A 21,399-nucleotide genomic window follows, 5' to 3' on the forward strand; every position below is an offset into this window, starting at 1 on the left:
CCCCATTGAAAGTGTCACCCAGGCGGCCCCTAATATCGTTTCCTCCTTCTGCCCCACCTTACACAGAAGCCCCGGGTGGGACATGGGATAGAATGGTCGCCCCTGCTCCCAGTGTCATCCATGGCCATAGTCTTTACTTGTGTGGCCAAGTTCCCTAAGCTGGCTGGGTGCTTGCAGCAGTGCATCCCCTGCACCAAGCCCCACCCGAGGGTGTCTGTTTTGGGGTGTGGTTTTGTTTGTTGGGGAGTGAGACTCAGGCTGGTGGTAGATGAGAGGTTTCTGTTGCAAGCTTACCTAGGTCTGGGGAAAGTGCAAGAGGAGAGCTGAGAGTCCCCAGACCTGTGTGGCGGGTGAAGGGGTGGGGAGCCCTGACTGGTAGTGTCAGTTAAGGACAGACTGAGGCCCACCTGCATGGACTCAGCAGGGGCTCTGAGGAAATGAAAACGGTTTGGAAGATTGCCCAGGTGCCTTGGCCAGAGCTCCTGACTCTTTCAACTCCTCCAACCACAGCTGTAGGGGCGTGGGGGTGATGCTCCCTTGGGTCAAGTCTCCTGCAGGGCTGACCTTCTGGATTCATCACCACAGACAACTCTCCCACCAACGGGCTTATTCCTTCCTCCACCCCTTGCGTTCCACCCTGCCTCTGGCCCCGGTCCTGGTGGAAGTAAATGGCTCCATGACATTGTTGAGTCCCGCCATGGACCTAGTATCCAGGCACAGGAAGACGATGAGGAATCTGCTTGTGGTTGAAAAGGTTTGGGGCTGCCAAGCTGTAGGGCTCCCAAGTTATCCTTCTCCCCTGAGGACCCAGCTACCCAAAAGGGAAGAAGAAATGGGACAGCAGGCCTGGAGAGTGATTGGTGTGGAGGACAATTTAGACCTGGACAATTTAGGTCCCCATGAAGATGGGACTGAAGGAAATATTTGGGAAATGCAGACACTGTTATGCATGAGAGTGGGCATAGAAGGCAGAGGCGCAGCGTAAGCATGCTTCCTCTGAGGTGGTCCTTGTGCAGCGCTGAAACCTAAGTGCAGGGAAGTTAAACTGTGGGGATGAAGAGTCACAGCACAGAATGAAAGGATGAAAGGATTTTAGGCTCACATGGACCAGCCCTGGAGCTTCCTTCAGCACTTACGCTCTCTGGACTGCACCTAGTCCATAACAGATGTGCAAGAAAAACACTGATAACACCTTGTTCTACAGGTCTTAGGAAGGGAACCCTCTGTGATTGTGAACCAACACTTTGAACTTTGTAAAATACTGTGTTTTTGAAGATAAGCTACCTGTGTGTGCTTTTTTGTATGTTCTCAAAGTTCTTCCACTGTCATTTCGGTAGCCAGCCACCAAGAACCGAGAGCCTTCTGCTCGCCCATCTCCGTTGCACACACCATCTTTGCATTATCTTGGCTAACCCTCATCTAACACAGAGGAGTCAGGCACAGCTGTTGTCTACTTCCTGCAGCTGACACAGCTGAGGCAGGTCAGCAGCACTGTCCACTTAGCAGGCCAGGAGGTGGTTCTGAGGCTGTTTTCCCCCTGCTAGAGAGCTCAGAAGCTGTGTTGTTATGCAAAGCTGCGAAACTGATTTTGCAAGAAAATTCATTGTGAAAAGCAGGTTGTATTTACGACAACCACATCTACTGAAAGGCAAACAGAAGGAAAAGATGAGCTTATTCTCAACCCAGCAGAGATTGGCTCTAATTCCCAACCTAGACTCAGCGCATTACTCTACTTAAGCAAGAGGAGCAAGTGATATTTCAGCTGCAGCTTCAGAAGCCCTGGTTTTCATTCTCAAACTTTCAGACACCACAAAGGTGCCAGGCACAACCCAGCCCCCCACTACCCACTCAGAGATTCTCCTGCCAGCAGAGGGAGAGAATTTCTCCCCTTCAACTGTTTTGTAGTTTGCTACATCCTAACCCCAGACTTTGTGCTCTTTCTGAGGAATCGGATGTATAATTTGTCCAAATTAGTGTTGCCTGGCCTGGCCTGAAAATGCGTCTGCTATGATGTAAATAACCACAAAAGCAGATCATAGAAGTGTATGTTGCCTGGAGTTCCAAACATTTAAAATAGGATGCAAGTCTCCCTGGTGGTGAAGGGGTTAAAGTCTCAGTGCTATTAAGCTATCACCAGCCACTGCAGCCTGAGTTTGATCCCTGGCAGGCCAGAGTTTGATCCCTGCCAGGCCAGGGAGCTACCCACATGGTACAGCAGACCACTCACACCTGCTGCTCCCCTCAGCAGTGGATTTCAGTACATCTGCCTGTTCTGCTCCCTACTCTGTCTCTGGTGAATCCTCTCACCCCCCATAACTCTGGCCTACACCCCAGTTCTTGTACGCATAAATAAATAAATCTTTAAAAAATTTTTCCTAGATATTCTCATTTTGTTTATTTTTTTTTTTTTCAGGTGAACTTTGAAATCATTTTCACAACAGCAAGTGGAATATGCTAAGCCAACTGGTTTGAACTCAGGCCCTCAAAGAGGCTGGGGCTGTCCACAGGGAACCAAGCCCTCTGGAGGGATGGAGGCAAAGTGTGATACTGCAGAAGGCGGGCCAAAGGCGGAGCCATCAAGGTTGCAAGAGTGTGGGCTCACTGCCCAGGAGAAGAAGGACCTCACAAGCAGAAGCTGAGTGGAGGAGACGCCAGGCTAGGGGCACCCTTGGGAGCCCTGCTGAGGGCAGATCAAAGGCTGGCCTGGGGCAACTGGTTTCACAGTTGGGTGACAGAAGGAGCAGAAAAATCTAGGCTGCTGGGCTGAGGGTGTCAGTGGATACTGGGCAGACCTGGGCAAGCCTTTAAAGAACTGCCCCCACCACGCCCCCAGCCAGGCTTGGCCTACAGAGAGGGTTTCCAACAAATCCGTGATGAACAAATAAATGAGTGGGTGACCACAAAATCGAGCAGGGGCACGGAGGGAGGACCAGGGGATGAGCCCAGAGTGGGGCAGCGGGGGCAGGAGGTCATTGGGCCTTGCAGGGTAGCCTTGCGCTACCCTGACCATCACAGCCATGCACTGCCCCCCACTCTCTGGCGCCCCGCCTCCCTCCCCCACAGTCCCCCCAGGCAGGCTCTGGAGAGGGGCGTGGAGCAGGTGGGAGCCTGGCTGTGGTCCCACTTCCCATGGGGTGGGTTCCTGTGCAATCAGCTGGCACTGCAGGGGGGGATAAGAGGGGGCGCCCCCCCACAGGTAGAGGTGAGTGGGGCCTCTCTACTGCCAGCCCCGCCCGCGCCAGCTGTGTGACTCCAGCCGGGGGAGGGCCCCTCGAAATCAGCCCGAGTACAGTAAGCGACAGGGCCTGAAGACCCCAGTCTGGCCAGGGGCCCCCTGGACCCCAGCGTGAGCGGGTGGGCAGGGAGGGACCCAGCTCCTCCTTGCTGCTGTCACAGACCCTCCAGGGCCCCTGGGCGCCGGGGCACCTGCCTGGCTGACCACCTGCGAACCGCGCCCAGCAGCTTTTCAGTTGGTGTCCGCTGGGCTCGGGGAGGCGGGGTTTGTTCCTGAGGCCGGGGTGACCGCCTGGCGGGCAGGGCCGGCGCGGGGAGTCCAGAGGACGGTCAGCGACTCCCGCACACACGCGCGCGCACACGCGCGCGCACACACGCCCCTTCCCTCAACCCCGTTTCACACGCGCACGCCTGGCGGGCCCCTGGCCGACTCCGGGAAACCGTCTGAGGAAACCCGAGGGTCTGAGGAAACCCCAGGGTCGTCTCCTCGGCCGCGCCCGCCTCCCCGCGCGGGGCCCCGGTGCGGGCCGAGGGGACCCGCCGGGGGCGCTGCCCGCGCTGGGCGGAACCCGGGCCCGGGGGGTCGGGCGCGTGGCGGGAGCCAGAGGGCGCCGGGGGCCGCGAGGGGGCGCCCCGGGGGCTGGAACCTGCCGGAAGGTCGGGGGCGCCAGGGAGGGAGGCCAGAGGCCGACGGACGGTGGGTGGGGGAGCAGCGTCGGGGCCAGCGGGGCGCTGCGGGCGTGCGGGAGAGGGGGGGCGGCAGAGGCGGTGGCTGGGGCTCCCCGCGCGCCCCCGGCCCCGCCCCCGACCGCCCCGGGAAGCGGGGTCTCGGCGGGGACCCCAGCCGCGGGCGCCCGCGGCCTTTCGGTCCCGCACTCGGCAGCCGAGGACGCCGGACGCCGACGGCCGCGCGCCCCAGCCCCGGGGCGCCCCCGTGCCCCCTCCCGCAGCCCCGCCGCCCGGGTGGGCCGTGCGCCCCGCACCCGGGAGAGCGGCCCCCCGCGCGCCCCCGCAGCCCCGGGCGCGCGGCTACGGCGCTGCCCTGCACGCCACCAGCCGCCCGCGCCCCGAAAGCCTGGCTCCCCGGGCCCTGGGCCCCTGAGCTCCATCCCGCAGCCCCCGCGCCCTGGCAGCCCGCGCCGCCGCCCCGCAGCCCCGCAGCCGCCAGACCTGGCTCCCCGGGGCCGCGGCCCGAAGGTGACTCAGCGCTTCCCGGGGCCGGGGCCTCCAAGCGCCGTCCTGGCCGCCCGCGACTTGGGGGGCAGCCGGGAAGCAGCCGCTTTCCTTGGCCTGGGGGCAGAGGCCGGGAGCGCCCCCACGCTTGCCTCCTCTCCAGGACCCTGGGGGGCGCAGGTTCAGTCATTTCTTAATCAGGTGGGGGGCGGTGATAGAGCAGAGGCCGCCCCCGGGCTGCCGCCTTGGATCCTGCGTCCTGGCCCTGTGCTGGCTACGTTTGCAGGAAAGATAGTGCTCTTGGGGCCTTCGGGAATTGGGTGCACTGAAGGCCCTGGGATGTGGGCTACAGGAGGGAGAATCGGGGCCTGCCCTGGGGGAAACAGCCCCAGCCACCTGCGCAGGTGGGAGACCTGGGGAGGCACAGCTGTGTGGACTGGGTTTTCAAGAATAGGTAGAGGGGTCTGGGGGAGAGGGACGACAGGCACTGCTGTGGGCGTTCGGTGGAATACTACTCAGCCATGAAAAAGAACACTCTAGGGAGGCATGCAACAGTGCACTAAATTTCCAAAGAACAGGCTGAGTGGAAGACGCCAAACCCAAAGTACAGTGTGCCATTTAGATGAACTTCTAGAAGAGGCAAACCTGATTGGTAGCGACGGAAATCCAGCAAGTGCTGGGTGTTTCAGGAGTGGAGCCCTTTCTGTGTCTTGCTGTGTAGGCATCAACACTGACTGTGCCATATGCCAAAGATCTGAGCACGTGATTGTGAGTTTTACCTCAATAAGAAAGAGGCACATTTCTATGTGTACTGACATCAAAAACCACAAGGGGAGAGGAGATGACAGCTGATGAGAGATTTCAACAAATGTAGTCTGAGAACAGATGAGGAAGAAGAGGAAAACCAATCTAGATGAGTCCAGGGCTTGCCTCCTGGGGGTCCACCACGCAAGGAGGTGCTGAAAAGAAGTGGGGCGACTTTCTCCTGAGATCCTGCCCAAGGCCAGAACCCAAAGGTGAACTTTGTGAACAGAGCAAACCCCTGAGCCCACCTTCCAGCCCTTCTCCAAACAGACTGGAGACTTGTTCCAAGGCAGCTGATCCAGGCTCTGGCGATAGACACGAAACACTAGCCTGAAAACCAGGAGATTAGGTGAAAGTCTACATCCTGAAAAACAGACCCCAGGCCCCTCTCCTGGCCCAGAAACCACCATGTTCGCCTCAGGCGCTTCTGAAAAAGTTTGAAAGATTTTTCTCTGAAATAATAAAATGGTCTAGGGCCTTCCCGGTGGCGCAGCGGTTGAGCACTGGGTTGCGAAGCTGCCAGCAGCCTCTGCAGCGCCGGTTTGATCCCCGGCTGCTCCCCGACCACCAGAGGAGGGTCCCACATGGCGCGCAGACCTCTCCTGCTGCCCGCTGCTCCCCTCAGCAGTGTACTTCGTCAGTCTGCCTCTTTCTGCTCCCTGCTCTGGCTCTGGTGAATTCTTTCACCCTCCCGTGCTTCTGACTGTACCCAGTGCTTGTATAAATAAATCTTTAAAAATAATAATAATAATAAAATGGTCTTCGTCTTCCCTGGTGGTACAGGGGTTAAGATGCAACCTGTGAAGCTGTCCACAGCCACTGCAGCACGAGTTCGATCCCGGTCAGGGAGCTACCCACATGGCGCAGCAGACCTCTCCTGTCTCCCCGCTGCTCCCCTCAGCTGTGTATTTCATTCAGTCTGCCTGTTCTGCTCCCCACTCTGTCTCTGGTGAATCCTCTCACCCCCCCACCTCTGGCCTGTACCCCAGTCTTGTATGCATAAATAAATAAATCTTTAAAATAAAATGGGGCCTCCCTGGTGGCGCAGGCAGTTGAGTGCCACACTGTGAAGCTGTCTGCAGCCTCTGCAGCACAGGTTTGATCCCGGCCAGTGAGAATCCCACACGGCGCAGCAGACCTCTCCTGTCTCGCCTGCTGCTCCCCTCAGCAGTGTATTTCGTCAGTCTGCCTATTCTGTTCCCCACTCTGTCTCTGGTGAATCCTCTCACCCTCCCGCACATCTGGCCTGTACCCCAGCTCTTGTATAAATAAAATAAATCTTTTAAAAAAAAAACTTTAAAAAAATAAAATGGTCTCAGGGAGAAAAATCTGATGCTGGCCATTAGGACCTCCCATCCCCCCCACACACGCACACATAAATGTCAGGATGTCTGTAAGTGAACGCTGGCTGACCGAATGCCCCTACTTGCCAAGAGCACCAGCAGCTTTTCAGTGCTTCAATCTTAAATATGAACTTAGAGATAGGACGAGCAGACATTTGAGGAAAGTCTTGCACCTGAAGGCAAGAAACCAAAGAAATTAAATTAATTAAAAGACCCTGTAGGGGGCCTCCCTGGTGGCACAGTGGGTTGAGCACAGTGGTGTGAAGCAATCTGCAGCCTCTGCAGCACGGATTCAATTCCTGGCCAGCCAGGGAGAGTCCCACATGGTGCAGCAAACCTCTCCTGTCTCGCCTGCTGCTCCCATCAGCAGTGTTTTTGGTCTGTCTGCCTGTTCTGCTCCCTGCTCTGTCTCTAGTGAATTCTGTCACCCTCCTGTGCCTCTGGCCTGTACCCCAGTTCTTGTATAAATAAATCTTAAAAAAAAAAAAAAAGACCCTGTAGGAACAGGAGACAGGGCAGAAAATCAGAAGAAAACATCAATCTCTGTATATTCAGAAAGTCAATAGGATATTACAACTGGGGGCCAAGCATGGGGGGCTATATAAAAATGGGGGGAGGTCAAAGATAACGGAGGTTTTGGAAATTAAAATATGATTACAGAAATAGGAAATTCCTATAACAGGGCTATAAGCTAAAGCAGAGGTGATTTCCAAGAAACAAATAAAAAGATGAAGTGCTAGGAAATGACAGGGATGTTTAACATCTGGAATAGTAGTTTCATTTTTAAAAAAGATTTATTTATTTATACAAAAATTGGGGTACAGTTCAGAGGCGCTGGAGGGTGAGAGGATTCACCAGAGACAAAGCAGGGAGCAGAACAGGCAGACTGACCAAAGACACTGCTGAGGGGAGCAGCGGGCGAGGCAATAGTTTCAGAGAAAAGGCTGCGAAGGAAATTATCAATAGAGAATTTGAAACAAACAAAAAACAATTGTAAACCATTTCTCAGATTCGGAGGTCCCATTGCAGCGAGGGACCATCACAGTGAACCAAGCAAAAGGCCCACCAGGGTGCGCCACCCCCGCACTCCCAGCCAGTGAAGACCCTAGCCTTTCCTCAGAGAGGGGAACAGATCAAAGATGCAGAGGGAGCTGGGGCCTGACAGCAGCACCGGATGCTGATGGCTGTGCCTTCAAGTTTTGAGGGCAATTTTAACATACAATTTTGTAGCCAGCTGAACTAGCAAACAAATAGGAGAATTTACTACATGCTTAGACATTCAGGTTCTCAAAACAGGCACTTCCTATGTACCCTTTCCAGAAGCTTCCACCTTGCATCTCCCCTGGCTCCTGAGTGCCCTGCCAGGTTACTCCAGAGCCCTCTTACCTCCTTACCCTCCAACAGGCTGCCCCCAACTGGAGCCCCGCACATCCTCTTGCCACCCCAACACAGCCTCACCCCACCCCTTTCAGCTTCCCTCCCCACTGGGCTGGGACTGGAGTTCACCTTTGTGCCTCCTCTACTACCCCGACCCTCTTCCACCTGCTCCCATCGTCCGGAAGGCCCCTGCTTCGCTCCTCCCACTCTCCCCCCCTCCCAAATTCCCATCCCGCAGCATCGAGGTCTATCCTTTCCCAGCAAGCCCCTCTCTCCTCCAAACCCACGCCCATCCCCACCGTTAAATAAAAGCTTTCCTAGGCCTGTCTTCACCACTGTCCACAGTCTCCTGCTTTTCTCCCCATTTTGCAGCTGAATTTGCTGCCTGCTCACTCTGGGTTCTGCCCCACGGTGCTAATGAAATGCCCCTCAGGAGGCCAGGGCCCTCCTGGACCAGTGCCAGCTCTCTTCCTGCTCCTGCGGGCTGGCTCTCCGCAGGGTCTGGGGCGGGGCCTTCAGGGAGGGAGCTGGGAGGACACCAGGCTCCCTCCTGCCCTAACACTGGTCCTCCTCCATGTTCTCTGTTCCCCCTCAGTCTCAGTTCTGGAAGATTCCATGTGCTAGGACTTTAGCTTCTACTTTCATTGGGGTGGCCCCAGGGACTCTGTCTTAGCCCTGGGTTTGTTCTTCCAGTTTCTGGAATCCACAAACGGTCTCTGCTGTGTCCATTGAGTAACTTGGGGTGACGGCCACAGGCCAGAGCTAAGGCCACCGTCCTCTTCTCCCTCCCCCCAAATTGGCACCATTTTATTTACTATTATTCACCGGTGACCTTACCAGGTACCCGTCTGTGCCTGCGCCTCCTGGCCTGCATTTCCCAGGCCTGGGCCAGTGTTCTCATCCTTCAGCTGCACGTTCTCTTAGGCAGTAATGCCCCTTCCCAGGGCCCCTGGCAGTCACCTCTAGTCACCTACATGGACGGGTCTGGGAGGCTACTGGAAACTAGGAGCTGGATGGGAGTCTGGCAGAGGTCAAAGTTCAAGACAAGTGCAGGCAGGTTTCCCTTCTGGGTCACAACGGGCTGTGACTCCCATCAGGCCATGGGGTCACTGCACTTCAGAGTTAGGGATGAGATACCAGAGGTCAGGCTGCTCAGGTGGGCAGGGTGTGGCTTCCCCTCTCTTCATGACCCACCCTCCTTAAGGGGAGTGCATGGGCCCAGCTGGTGGACAGCGTTTGGCTGAGTGCCCGCCCCATTGCTGGGATTCCTTCTTCAAGTCCCACTCCCCTCAGTACAGCCCCCACGAAACAGGGCACCGAGGCGCGGGGATGGGGGTCGAATCCCAGCCCGCTGTGAGGGCCAGCCGCCCACACCCCTGACACCCCCCCTCCAAAACTGGCCTTGACCCGTGGTCCAGCCCACCTGGCCTCGTGGGTCAACACCAGCTCCTGACCCAGCCTCCCAGGCAGTCCCCACCAAGTCAGGGGTGATTTAGCCAAATGCCAGGAATGGGGGGCTCTCAGGCTCCCACAGATCTTCTGGCCTGGGCTGCCAGGGCTCTAGGGGTGTCAGACTCTGTGACCCCAGGGTCTGTCCTGGCGCGCAGTGGGGTGGGACCTGCAGGCATGCTGAGCTGGCCACAACTCTGTCCTGGTGACTTGGGGTGCAAATGGGCAAGAGGCCCTGTGGGCTTGGGTGGGGTAATAAGAGATGGCGGAGGCTTGAGCGTCAGTTTCTCCATGCCAGCCCTACCCCTGGGTGCTCTGTGGTCCTCATTCTCAGGACCTGGGCCCCGGGGGCGTTGAGAACCGTTTCTTCTTCCTCACTGTGCCCCCTTCCTCCCTCCTCCCTGGGCTCACTCCAGCCACTCAGCCCACTCAGCTTCTGCAGGTATTCAGGGCCCACGGGCTCCCTCGTGACCCCACCCAGACCCACAGAGTCAGCACGCAGGCCCCTCACTGTTTCCAGAACAGGGCACCTGGGCATTCCTTGACGTTGCCCTGGCAGGAATGTTCTCTCCAGCACGGGTGCCCAGGCCCAGGCCCCTCTGCAGCCCCCGGCCTCCTGGGTGTTTCCTGCCTGCAGTCGCCTTTGCCAAGGTCTTAGCTGCTGTTCCACCCTTTATGGAGGCCCAGCCGCATTTCCTGCATTTGTTCATTCATTCCATCAGCGTTGGAGAAGCTCGAGGCTGTGAGCGCAGGAATGAGCGAGATGGGCAGGTTTTCTGCCCTGGGGTCTGCAGACTGGGGGCTTCTGGGCCCTGGGCACCGGAAGGCAGGGTCTGGAAGGCACTCGGGCCCCCCTCACCTTCCCTGCCAAGGCAGGGTCGCAGGCCACTGAAAGCAAGTTAGAGAGCCGGGGGATGGGGACAGGGCTGGATGCCCAGCGTGAGGCAGGAACTGGGGGAGGGGGGCGCCAAGGGGCCAGGCCATTGGCAAAGTCAGTGGGTGGCTGGGAGGGGAGGAGAACAATCGACAGTCTCCCAGCCTCAGCTTAATTCCCTGGGCAAACAGCCTGGTGTGAGGGCCCAGAGGGCCAGGGTCTGGGCGGGGTGGGCTGCTCGCAAGAGGCTGCCACCCAGTTCCTGGGACGCTGGCTTTCCTGGCGCTTGCTTCACGGGGAGGGGCTGGGGCTCACACCAGGTGCTCCCCACTCCCATCAGCAGGGCCAGGGGGCTCTAGCGGGAGGCGGCCGTCAGCACTGTTGTCCCATCTTGGTTAATGTGTACCCCACCTCTCCCTGCCCTGCTGCTCCCACTGGTTGGTTTCTGGGGGGCAGTGCCCTCCAGCTGGTGCCTGCCTGTTCCTGACGCACATGGGGAAGTTCAAGTCCCAGCATGCCCATCTCGGTGGCTCTGACCTGTGTCACCTGTGCCTGTGCCCCAGGAGGAAGGTGACCCCCCAGGGCTTCCATGCGCCTCCCCAGCTCACTCTGGTCAGGAGGACGAGGAAGGCCTCTGGAAGCCCCCTCCCCTGCCCCCGGGCGCCTCCCCTCCCCTGTCACCTGTGTTTTCCTCTTCATCACACAAGAATGTGTCAGCAGGACCTGGGCTGGGCTCCCGTGGCCATTGTTAACGCAGGCCCCTCCCCACACCCCCGCCCCCGGCAGGCCTGGGCCTGCCCCAGAGGCCCACTCCCCCCTGCCAGGAGTCCAAATACACCTGTTTACCTTTGGGCCGCAGCCCAGGATGGAAGGACCTGACTCCTGACCACTCTCCCCCTCCTGCCCTCCGGCTCACCCTCTTCCTTCCGAAAGCCTGGGGCCCGGGGGTGCCTGGGCTGGGTTGGGGGGGAGCAGTTCCTGCCCAGCCTGCAGGAGGCCTGGCCTGTTTGTTTCAGCAAAGCATAGGACTCAGGGTTGCCGGGAATGCCCAGGGCCTTCCAGACATCCCAAGAGTCCTGGAAGGGGAGGGGGTGGCGGGTCCCCTGGAACAGGATGTGCCCGGCGGGAGGGGAGGCCCTCTCAGGTCCAAGCGCCTGCCCGTCCCCCTTGCACGAGGGAGAATGGGGAAAAGGCAGCAAGTTAGGGGACAGACGTGGCTACTTGCTTGGGAAGGGGCTCCCCCAACCCCTAGAATGGGGTGGCTCAGGGGCCTGTTACTCAAGGGCGGGTTTCAGGTGGGGGCGAAAGGAGGAACTTGAGCAGAGAACGTGGGTCTGGAACTCGAAGTCCCCTTCCCCTTCAACACAGGGTGCTGGACCCAGGCCCCAGACCAGGCCACGGGGTGGGCAGGCGTTCAGGGGGTCCACGCAAGTGGCCATGACGGGGCGTGGGGATGCGGCAGGGCCCTCTTCTAAGGACATGCCCTCAAGTGCCCGGTGCCGTGGACCTCCGTGTCTGCAGCTCGTGGTGGAAGGGCGCACCGCATCTCTCAGGGACTGCCAGGAGCCCAGGGAGCATCTTCTCCAGAAAGCCCCCCGCCAAGGCTCAGGGAGGGGAGCTCGGGGATGCTGGAGCCACGTCTTCCTTTCAGAGTCTCCGTCTAGGCTTTGGCTGCAGATTGAAAGCATCTGGGGACCTTTAAAAATGCTGATGCCTGGGTGCCACCCCCAGACTCTGGTCCCACCGGGGGAGTCTTTCGTGCAACCAGGGACTTCGGCTTTCACTCACCTAGTGGGGCGGTTCTGCCCCTGACCTTGCCCCTCTGCCACTGGCCCTGGCCGGGCCCCGGCAGAGGGTTAGGAGCGGCCAAGCGGCGTGTCCACCTGTCTGTCTAGACCGTATCCCCTGCGGCCGGGGTTGGAGGCTGATCCTGGGCACCATCGGAGACCCTGGAGGCTGGGGGCCCTGGACAGGAGGGATGGTGGGGGTGGGGCAGAGAGGAGAGCCGGCGAAGGGAGGCTCGGGCAGGGCTGGCCAACTGTGCAAGGGGATGGGCTGGCTTCTGGGCTCCGCGAGGCCACAGCCCCCTGGCCCTGCCATGTGTGTGCCCTTCTGAAATATTTGGAATAATTAACAAGTGAAAGCAGCAAGTTAGCAGGGGGAATGCCAGCTTGGCCTGGGGCCGAGCTTGAGTGAAGGGAAAGAAAAGGGATTGGGGAGAAGGAGGTCTGTGGGGGAGGCTGGGCAGGACAGTGCCCATTTGTGTGTGTGTGTGTGTGTGTGTGTGTGTAGAGGGGGTACCAGGCAAAATTGGGGTGAGGGGATTAAAGATGCCAACGCGTATCTCCTCTGCCTCAGTTTCCCTATAGACCGCCGGTGGGCTGGCTCCTCACGGAGTGTGAGTGGGTGAGTAGGGCCTGGGTACCTCGACTTTCCCGGTGGCCTTCTGGGCTGGGGCGGGAAGGCGTCTGGCTGTGGGAGCAACACCAGGATGGGAAGTGGGCCCCTCAGGGTGAGGCCCTCCGTCCTCATACCCAGTCCCTGGGGGAGAGGGCCGAGGGGGAGGTGCTGGAGTGGGGCCCAGGCTGGGCCCACACAGGCGAGCCCGGGCAGGCCCTCACAGTGGGGATCAGAGCCCAGCCCCGGGCAAGCTCTGCCTTTGAGAGTCCCCAGGGCCCGGAAGGGGTTGTGCTTCCTCCGCTGACCACGCCGCCAGGGGCCGTGGGCGCCATTTCTCCCCATTGCGCAGATGGAGGCGCTGAGGCCCAGGCTGCAGGGATGCCCCCCAACCCCCACAGCTGCCTCTTGGCCCCTTTCTCCCTGGGGATACTGAGGTGTGGGGGTCATCGGGAGGCATCCTGCAGGCCTCCAGCCATCCCTCCTTCAGGCAGGGAAGAGAAGCCCCCCCCCCCTGCAAAGGAACCAAAACAAGCCACCCCGGTCCTTGTCACGTCCCCCAAAAGTTGCAAGCAGGTCCATCTCCAAATTTTTTAAAACTTTATTCTTAAAAATTGTTTTATTGTAAATAACTTTCCATGAAAAAGGTTAAATTGCCCCATGGGGCAGGAGGGTGGATGTGGGACGCAGCCGGTGGGGGGGGGTTCAGGGTGGGGGAAGAAACTCCCCTCCAAAAGTGCAGGCAGGGGTGGGGGCGATTCCCCCTTCCTGGTCCCCGTGGTGCTGGCCCGCGCTAGACACCCCCCAGACACCCCCGTGAGGCCTTGGCTACAGCTACTCACTACGTTAGTGTGCGGTGCCCCTCCCCCCCGCAGCGCCGCTGCCCCGACCCCAGCCCCACCGCCGACTCCCCGCTGCTCTCAGCCTTGCCGGGCTCGAAGGTGAGGGCTTCAACCCACTGCCCCACCTCTGGGGATGGAGCCAGAAGACCCCAGAGGCCTTACAGAAAATCTCCGTGCCCGGCACCCCGACCTCGCTCTGTCTTCTCTCTGCCCCCCTCCCCCAGCTCCACCCCATCCACTGCCACCCCAGCCCCAGGGAGGCTTTGCCGGGAGAGGCCTCCAGGGGGTTAATTTGCTGTCACCTAATTAGCATTTGTTGTACCTGGGAACTTTCTCTGGATAGAGACCTGGGGAGGCGAGCAGGAGAAGCGGGAGCTGAAGTGCTCTGGGGCCGGCCCTGTGCGGTCGCTCCCAGCCCGGCCAGGCCCCCAGGCTGCGCTCGCTCCCCCAGTGCAGGGCGCCTTAGCCGGCCCCGGGGCGGGGCACGAGGACCAATGAAACACTGTGTGTATGGGGGGCCGGGGAGGGGAGGCAGCGATTCTAGTCCCGCGCCCCCAGTTCTCAGCCTCCTGGGCTCGAATCTGAGGGCGCCCGGGCTGGGGCGGTGTGGCCTGTGGGGCCAGCTCTCGGGAGGCCCGGCCCAGCCCCTGCCTGGACAGTAGGGGGTCCGTGGGCCGGTGTTGGGGGGCGGTCTGGGCCCCGACTCGGGCACTGTCTGGAGGTGGGGCGGGGCCTGGTCTCTTACAAGAAGGCGCCCACGCTGGCCCAGTCGTGCAGGTCGGCGGCCAGGCTGGCGTCCCCGGCCTCAAAGAGGGGCTCTGGGGGCAGGCAGCCGCTGCCGCTCTCGTCCCAGGGATGCTGCAGGAAGGACGTGGCCAGGAAGGTCTCGTCGAAGTCCAGGCTGTCGGCAGCCTGCTCCGCCGGAGGCCCCCAGGTGGCGGGGCAGTCGATGTGCCGCCCGTGGACGGTGAGGTCCACGTCCCCGTGCGCGGCGGGGCTCAGCGGCGGGCTCAGCTCCAGGGCCTCCAGCGCGCCCAGCTCCCCGCCCAGAGCGCCGGCGTCGAAGATGGCCTCCCAGTCAAAGTTGCCTTTGAGGGGCTCCAGCTCGCCCTGCTCCTCCTGGGTCAGCAGCAGGGTGCTGGGGGGCCGAGGGGCCTTGGCCACCCGCTTGGGCAGAGGCTGTTTGCGCTTGTGCCCCAGCCGGCCCTCGCCCGCGCCCCAGCCCCCCTCCCCGGTGGCCTCCTCGAACTCCCGCAGCAGCTGCTGGGCCTCGGTGTTCACGGTCAGCGGCCCGGCCCAGGGCGCGGCGCGGGGCTCCTGCGCGGCCTGGCGGGCGAAGGCGGGGTGGATGTGCACCGGGGGCAGCCGCCGCTTCTTGAAGGCCCCGCTCAGTAGCCGCTCAGCGTACTGGGGGTCAATTCGCCAGAAGCCCCCCTTGCCGGGCTCGTCCTTCTCCCGAGGGACCTTGATGAAGCACTTGTTCAGGGACAGGTTGTGGCGGATGGAATTCTGGGCGCGGGAGAGAGCGAGAGGCAGAGGACGCCGGGTGAGCGAAGGGTCAGAGGGTATTGGGGCTCCGGTGCTTGTCCGCCCCCCACCCGCGGCCCCCCCCACCCCGACGGGGCAGGGGAGGACGGACGCTGCTCTGGGACACCAGCCACAGGCACCCGGAGCCGGGAGTGCTGTGGGGGGCTTTTGTTCCCTGTTGCCGGGATATCTGCCTGCCCAGTCATCCGAGCCCCGAGCTGCAGGGTGGCTCCAGTGCCACCCCCGCCGCTTGTGGTCTCTGGCCAGAGACCTCAGCTCCCCCAGGGCCTGGACCGCCATCTCCCTCGGCCTGCGCTGGCTGGCCTGTTTGGAGCGGGCACAGGGCGGGGGTGGGCGTCGGCAGGGGTGTGTGTGTGTGTGCAGGACAGAGTGGGGGGGTCTGATGACTTTCCTGGGTTGTGGAGCTGGCTGCTGCCCCCCCAACGGTCCTCCTCCTGCCCCAGGCCCTGAGGCCTCAGGTGATTATAACTCAGCCAAGAGCACAGTGCTTATTCCGGGGCCTGGCTTCCCAGGCGTGGGGCAGGGTGGGGGTCTCTGCTTTCTCATTGAGGCTACAGGTGGCACTACCCCTGGGTCAGGGCCCAAGCAAATGCAGAATAGCTTGGGCCTGGCCCCTGTGGGTGCCCCAGGAAAGAGGCTGGGCATCCTCCAGGCCACTGGACCCACTGGATACCTAGTGGCCAGACTCTTCAGGACAATGCCTTCCCAACCTGAAATCGCCATCCCGCCCAGGCCGCTCCCAGGGGCTGAGTCCTGTCCAGACCATGCTGGGGGACAAGGGTCCAGGGTCAGACAGCAGGGCGCATGGGTGGGTAGGGACCCCTGGCCAGGAGGGGATGTTTACATGGCGGCCCAGGCCCCTTGGCTGCTCTGTGTCAGGTTCTGGAGACTTGGAACATGAAGCCAGAGCGGCAGGCAGAGTCCCTGTGGAAAGCACCTGGCTCAGGTAATTGTCCCCCCAGGGAGGTTGCCTGGGGGTGGGAGGGTGGAGGCAGGAAACTGGGGAGGGCCTGGGTGGGGGGCAGGGACAGAGCTTTCGGAAGGCCCAGACTCCTTCCACTGGGACACAGCCGCCTGCACGCCCTGCGGCACCCCTCTTTGGCCCCTGCACCCCAGCCACCTTGGAAAGCTGGTCACAGAGCCTGGCAGGAGGCAGTGCTCCAGCTTCCTCTTCTGAGTGGGCCCCACAAACCGTGCTTGGGCAAGGCAGTGTCTGGGAATTCTAGGACTTGGGACAAAAATGCGTCCCTCAGTCCATCACCCGCCCCCAGGCGACCATGAGCAGGCAGAGTCCAGCCTCAGTCGCTGGCTGGGTCTGCTGGACCAGCGGCCACTTGAACCTCACTGAACCCCTTGGCCAGCACTGTCTGCGCCCCACCGCCCTCCGAAGGCCCCCCTCCTCCCTCTCTGGAAGTTAAGGGGGGGCCGGCCCAGGCCCGGCTCCTTGCGGTCCTCGACAGCTTCCTCTCTTCAGGGCCCCAGGCTGCACCGAGCAGACTGCCTGGGACTGGGGTGGAGTCCAGTGATCGAGGCGGGCAGGGGGAGAGAGAGGGGGGCTCACCACCCGCACCCCTACCTGCCAGGTGGGGTCTGCGTGGCGGAAGTAGCAGAAGTTGTCGGTGATCCACTTGTAGATGGCCGACAGCGTGATCTTGGTGGCCTTGCTGGCCTGCATGGCCATGCAGATGAGCGTGGCGTACGAGTAGGGCGGCTTCACGTGCGGGTTGGTGGCGTAGTCCACGTCGTCGGGGGGCGGGGCCTGCAGCCCGGGGGTGCGCTCCGGGACGTGCAGGACGAGGTGGGCTTGCCGGCGTGTGCGGCTGCCCCAGGCAGGCGGGGTCGGCCGCCAGGGGCGAGCCGGGGGCAGCCGAGCCTGGCACCTGGTGGTAGCCGTGGGGGTCGGTGCCCCCGGGGGGCAGCGCGGGGGCCTTGGCGTTGAGAATGGAGAATTCCTGCAGCCACTGCAGGCTGGTCAGGCTGTCATCCAGGGCGTCGGGCTCCTCCAGGCCGCCCTCCGGCCCGGCCTCCTCGGCCGCCACCGCTCCCGAGAGGCGCAGCCAGCTCTCCGCCATGTCTGCGGGGACGCTCCGAGGGGGCGGTCAGCATCCACGGGCTGAGCCGCGCGTGGCCCGCCGCGCTCCCCGGACCGCCGGCTCCCGGGGCTCCAGTTACACCGCCTGGCGGCCGCGCGCTCCCATCCCGCGGGCTGGGGGTCGGCTCCTCCCGGCGCGCCTGCGGGGCCTGCGGGGCCACAGCCGAGTGAGGAGCCTCCCCCACCCAGGGGAGGGGAGGGGGCGCCCCCGAGGCTCCTTCCCCCCGCTGGGAGGAAGCTTTAGGGCCGAGTTCTGGGAACTGAAGCGGTGCCCGGGACCCGGCTCCCTCAGGTCCGCCCCGCTCCCCTCTCGGAGGCTGCAGAGACGTCAGCCCGGCGAGGGAAGAATGTGGGGCGTCGGGGGCGCGCCCTCTTCTTCTTCCCGGGGCGGGAGGTCACACTCCCCCTCCCCACGCACTTGGAGAGCGGCCGGGGCCGGGAGGGCCGCACGCGGGCGGGGCAGGAGGGTCGTCTGGTCCCGGGGAGGGGATCCGGGCAGCGCGCCGGGGAGGGGAGCGGACAGGCCGCGAGTTGTGGGGGCGCCCAGAGCGCCTCGGACGTCGGTCGTTACACCCACCACCCCGTCGGGGGCGGCTGGGAGAGCGAGCTGGACCCACGTCCCCTGTGCCGCCGTCCACGGCCCGCCCTGTCCCTTACCTGGCTCAGAGCGCAGCCCCGGTCAAAGGAAGGTTCTGGAAGAAGTTCCTCCCGCCCCCCGCGGCTCTCTGCCCCCAGCTCGAGGGCCCTGCCAGCGGCCCTCGTCGCCCCCCCGCCCGACGGCGCCTCTCTGAGCGCCCGCGGCTCCGGGACCGGCATTAAGTAGCCGCTCCAAAGGCTTCTCCTGCTGCCATGGCGACGCTCCGCCCCCATAAACAGCTTCCGCGGCTGCCATTGGCCGGCACGTCTCCAAGGAGACCGCGGGCGCTCGCCGCTCGCTCCGGCGGTAACTCTCGGAACTCCCGGCTCCTGCCGCGCTCGCCCGCGCCGCCCGCCCCGCCCGCCCGCCCGCCCGCCCGCGCCTTCCCGCCCGCGGCCCGCGCGCAGGCCGGAGAGGCGCGCGCCTGCCCCCCGCGGCCCGGCGCCCGCCCCCGCCTGTGCAGCCGCCCCGAGGGGGCGACGGCCGCGGGGCCCTCGGACCCGCACCGGGCCGGGCCGGGCCGGGCCGGCGAGGGGTCAGGCCCGGGAGCCGACAGCCCGGGGCGCCGGCCCGCCCCCCGCGCGCTGCGGCTCCGCTGCTCGTCTCCGCGGCCTGCGCCCCGCCCGAGCCCGCGTCCTGCCGCCTCTGGGGCCGGCGGGCGGGCCCAGCGCCCCTGCCACCCGCGGCCCCGCCCGCAGCCCTGGCCGCCCGGCGGGCGCATCGCATCGGGGGAGGGTCTTCCCGGCCTGGCGAGCGGCGCCCGCCCCGCGGGGCTCCCGGGAGCTGCGTTCCCGAGGCCTCGGTGGGGCAGGGCTGTCCCTCCTTTCCAGACAGCGGAGGGAGCAGAGCCCGTGGGTAAAACCCGGGAAAGCCAGGGACTTGCCAGGTTTTCCTAGAGGGTCATCTGCCGTCGGTGTCACCTGACTGGGGCGTGGGGACTGGGGCCTCCCGCCTCGGCCCTGGCCCCCGCCTGTCACCAGCTTTCCTGCTCAATTATTGAGGAGCAGCAGGGCTGGGTGATCTCTGGTTTAAGGGCTGCTGAGGTGAGGGCGGGGGTGAGGGCTCCTTGCTGGACCACTGCCCAGGAGCCGGAGGGCCGGGGCGCTCAGCCTGCTGCCCGCGAATGCCACCCCAAGCTTGTCCTTCCCTCCCCTCAGCTCCCCCAGATTCTCTGGAGCAGAAAAACGACCAAGTGCTGGAGAAAGTCGGACAGAAACTCACACAAGCCAGCTGCGCCGTCAGAGACTCCTTCCCTTGTAAACAGTTTTATTCACTTTAAGTCATGCAGCAATCCATAAATATTGCGTCCTCCACGTCCCACTGCCGTTCGCCCGCGAGCATACGGGAGCACGAGGGGCACCCCGATGGCACAACAGCACACACCGCAGGCGCCAAAGCGAGGAGAGCCACCACAGCCAAGGGCAGGCGCACCGGACGCGCTCTGCCCAGGGAGACAGCCGAAAGCGTGTGGGCCGTGCCCGGGATGCCCCCGTGGGCACCAACTCTGGTGGGGTGGGGCTGGGGTGGGAGGAAGGGAGGTTGCGCGAGGAGGCCGGGTCAGCACCCCACTGGAGGCTGCCTTCGGTGTCAGACCTGGTGTGGCCGGGGGCCGCTGTGTGTCTGTGCACCGGCCAGGCCCGGCCCTTTCTCCCGGGCGGCCTGCCTGCCGCAGTGACCTCTTTGCACATGATCGGTGGAGCAACAGGGCTGGCGGTGCCCGGTCCCTAACTGGGCTGAGGACCAGACCCTTGGGGTGGGAACTTCTGCTATGGACACAAGGTAGAGATGGGGCGTGGGGGTGGCAGGAAGTGTCTGAGAAACAAGGTGTGAGGGGTTATTTCTAAGCCCGCTGTGGAAGCCAGGTCGGATGACTCCTTCTAGTCTCTGTCCGGAGAGCACCCGACGGGGCTGTGGCTGCTGTGAGGACAGGCCCTCCAGAAGGGCGAGGAAAAGGCTTCCTGCAGGGAGGGAGATGTGAGTGCCCTCCAGGCCCAGGGCCACTCCCCCTTCCCTGGTGCTCCTGGGGTGCCACCTTCAAGGAACTCAAGAAGAGGGGTCCCTGCTCAGATTCCAAGTCTGCAAGGGGCTGAGGGTGCTGGGGGAAGGAAGGGTGCTCAGTGGGGCCTGAAGAGCGGGGTTGGGGACGGTGGACTCAGGCCAGGCCCACGTCACATGGTTAGGGCCAAGGCGGACGTGAGCCACCCCCATGCGACAGCGTGAGGCCACCACCCGCCGGCGGTTTCAGAGGCCACACGGAGGGCGAGGGCTCCCGGGCACGGGGTCCAAGGCCACTAGCCTTGGAAAGGGTTCTGACGAGCCCTCTAGGGTGATAGGCCTCAGGCGCTGCCATATCTCAGCCTCAAGCTGTCCTGTCTTCCTAGTCTCATGCTCCGCCCACCCCTAAAGACAGCAGACAAGGCAGACATTGGGAATGAGGGGGGTCTGTTGATAACCCCGTGTTGAGAGAAGTCATGGCGGGGCTCGCTCCTGGCCTTGCTGGTTCAGCTTAAGTTCAGGCGCCCTTCAAAGGCTGAGCGGCCCACGAGGGGAATATCCATCTCTAAATGGCTCATAACACCTATGGAGGGCAGCCCCTCCCCTCCCCCAGCAGGCTCAGCAGGCCTGGACGGCAGAGAGGGTAGGGGGACACCCAGGCCAGTTGCTGGGCCCCCGCTCAGCACCCCACACCCACTCCCTTTGGGCTTCCTGGGAATGCATTTGAGAATCGCTGGCCCACCCCTCTCAGCCTGGCTCGACTATGAACACAAAGGGGTGCAGCCGGGGACGGCAGGGCTGAGGGTCCACACCCAGCCGCAGGAGATGGACGTGAGGTCAGGCGGCCTCCCGCACGGAGCTTCTAAGTGTGGTCCGGGCAGAGCCCAGGCCTGCACCTGGGCAGGAGAGACCCTCCGGAGGGCCACAGCTGCGTGGGGAGGCCGGGGCTCCAGGTCTCCTACCTAAGCAGACCCCCGGGGCACAGGCCGGATCTGCTGCCAAAGCAAGGCTGCCCTGCCCGCCAGCCCTCAGGCCCCGTCCTCGCCCTTCCTTGAGGCAGCTCCACTTCCAGCCCACGCTTCCCCTCCTCGCAGCGGCCTCCCTCCACCCCACCCCAAACTGGAGGTTTCCAACGGGCTGTGACATACAGGGGCTGGGCACTGGTCCTGGAGCTGCCCACGCCGGGCAGCTTGGCCTACCCCTTACGGGGAGAAAAGGTGCGCAGGGAAGCGGGGGGCCGTGGTCCCCAGCCCCTCCCGAAGACCAAGACGCGGTGGAACAGTCCCTTGTCTCTGCAGAGGGGCTCAGGAGCCGCCGTTCACGGTGCTTTGGCCCCAGGAGAAGAGGCTTCTGGTCCCTTCCGGCGGGCGGGGGCGGAGGCGGCCGGGGCCAGCTCTCACCGGGGTACAGTCTGCCAGTGTCCTGCTGAGGATGCCCAGGCCAGCGGTCCAGTGAGGCCAGGATGGAATGTGGGGGCTGGGGCGGGGGGAGCCCTGGGCCAGGGGCGGCTCTCAGACAGCCAAGGGGCCCCAGACGCAGGGTCTGTTCTCGGGGTCCTCCAGGCTGCCGGATGACAGGCGCCGGCGCTGCAAGTTCCGCCGACTGGCGGCGTTGTCGTCGGGCTGCCAGGGACC

General features: G+C 62.9%; 2 protein-coding genes across 4 annotated transcripts in view; both read right to left on the reverse strand.

The window, feature by feature from the left end:
- Window positions 1-13,723: 13,723 nt before the first annotated feature.
- Window positions 13,724-17,113, reverse strand: FOXJ1 (forkhead box J1). Its single transcript, XM_037493699.2, is given in 4 exon segments — window positions 13,724-15,002; window positions 16,618-16,805; window positions 16,808-16,849; window positions 16,852-17,113. Coding segments are annotated over 4 exon segments (1,260 nt in total). The 3' UTR covers window positions 13,724-14,234.
- A 1,869-nt stretch (window positions 17,114-18,982) lies between these two features.
- RNF157 (ring finger protein 157) overlaps window positions 18,983-21,399 on the reverse strand; it is a 66,049-nt gene continuing 63,632 nt past the window's right edge. For 2 of the 3 annotated variants that reach the window (XM_054688775.1, XM_054688771.1), the window contains one exon: window positions 18,983-21,398. In XM_054688775.1, the coding sequence (XP_054544750.1) occupies window positions 21,277-21,398 (122 nt within the window). In that variant the 3' untranslated portion in view covers window positions 18,983-21,276. The remainder of the gene's footprint in view (window position 21,399) is intronic. The other variant, XM_054688772.1, reaches the window with a different exon arrangement.

This window comes from Talpa occidentalis, unplaced genomic scaffold (assembly GCF_014898055.3).
Source record: "Talpa occidentalis isolate TD23 unplaced genomic scaffold, MPIMG_talOcc4v2.1 talOcc4.7, whole genome shotgun sequence".
Lineage (NCBI taxonomy): Eukaryota > Metazoa > Chordata > Mammalia > Eulipotyphla > Talpidae > Talpa > Talpa occidentalis.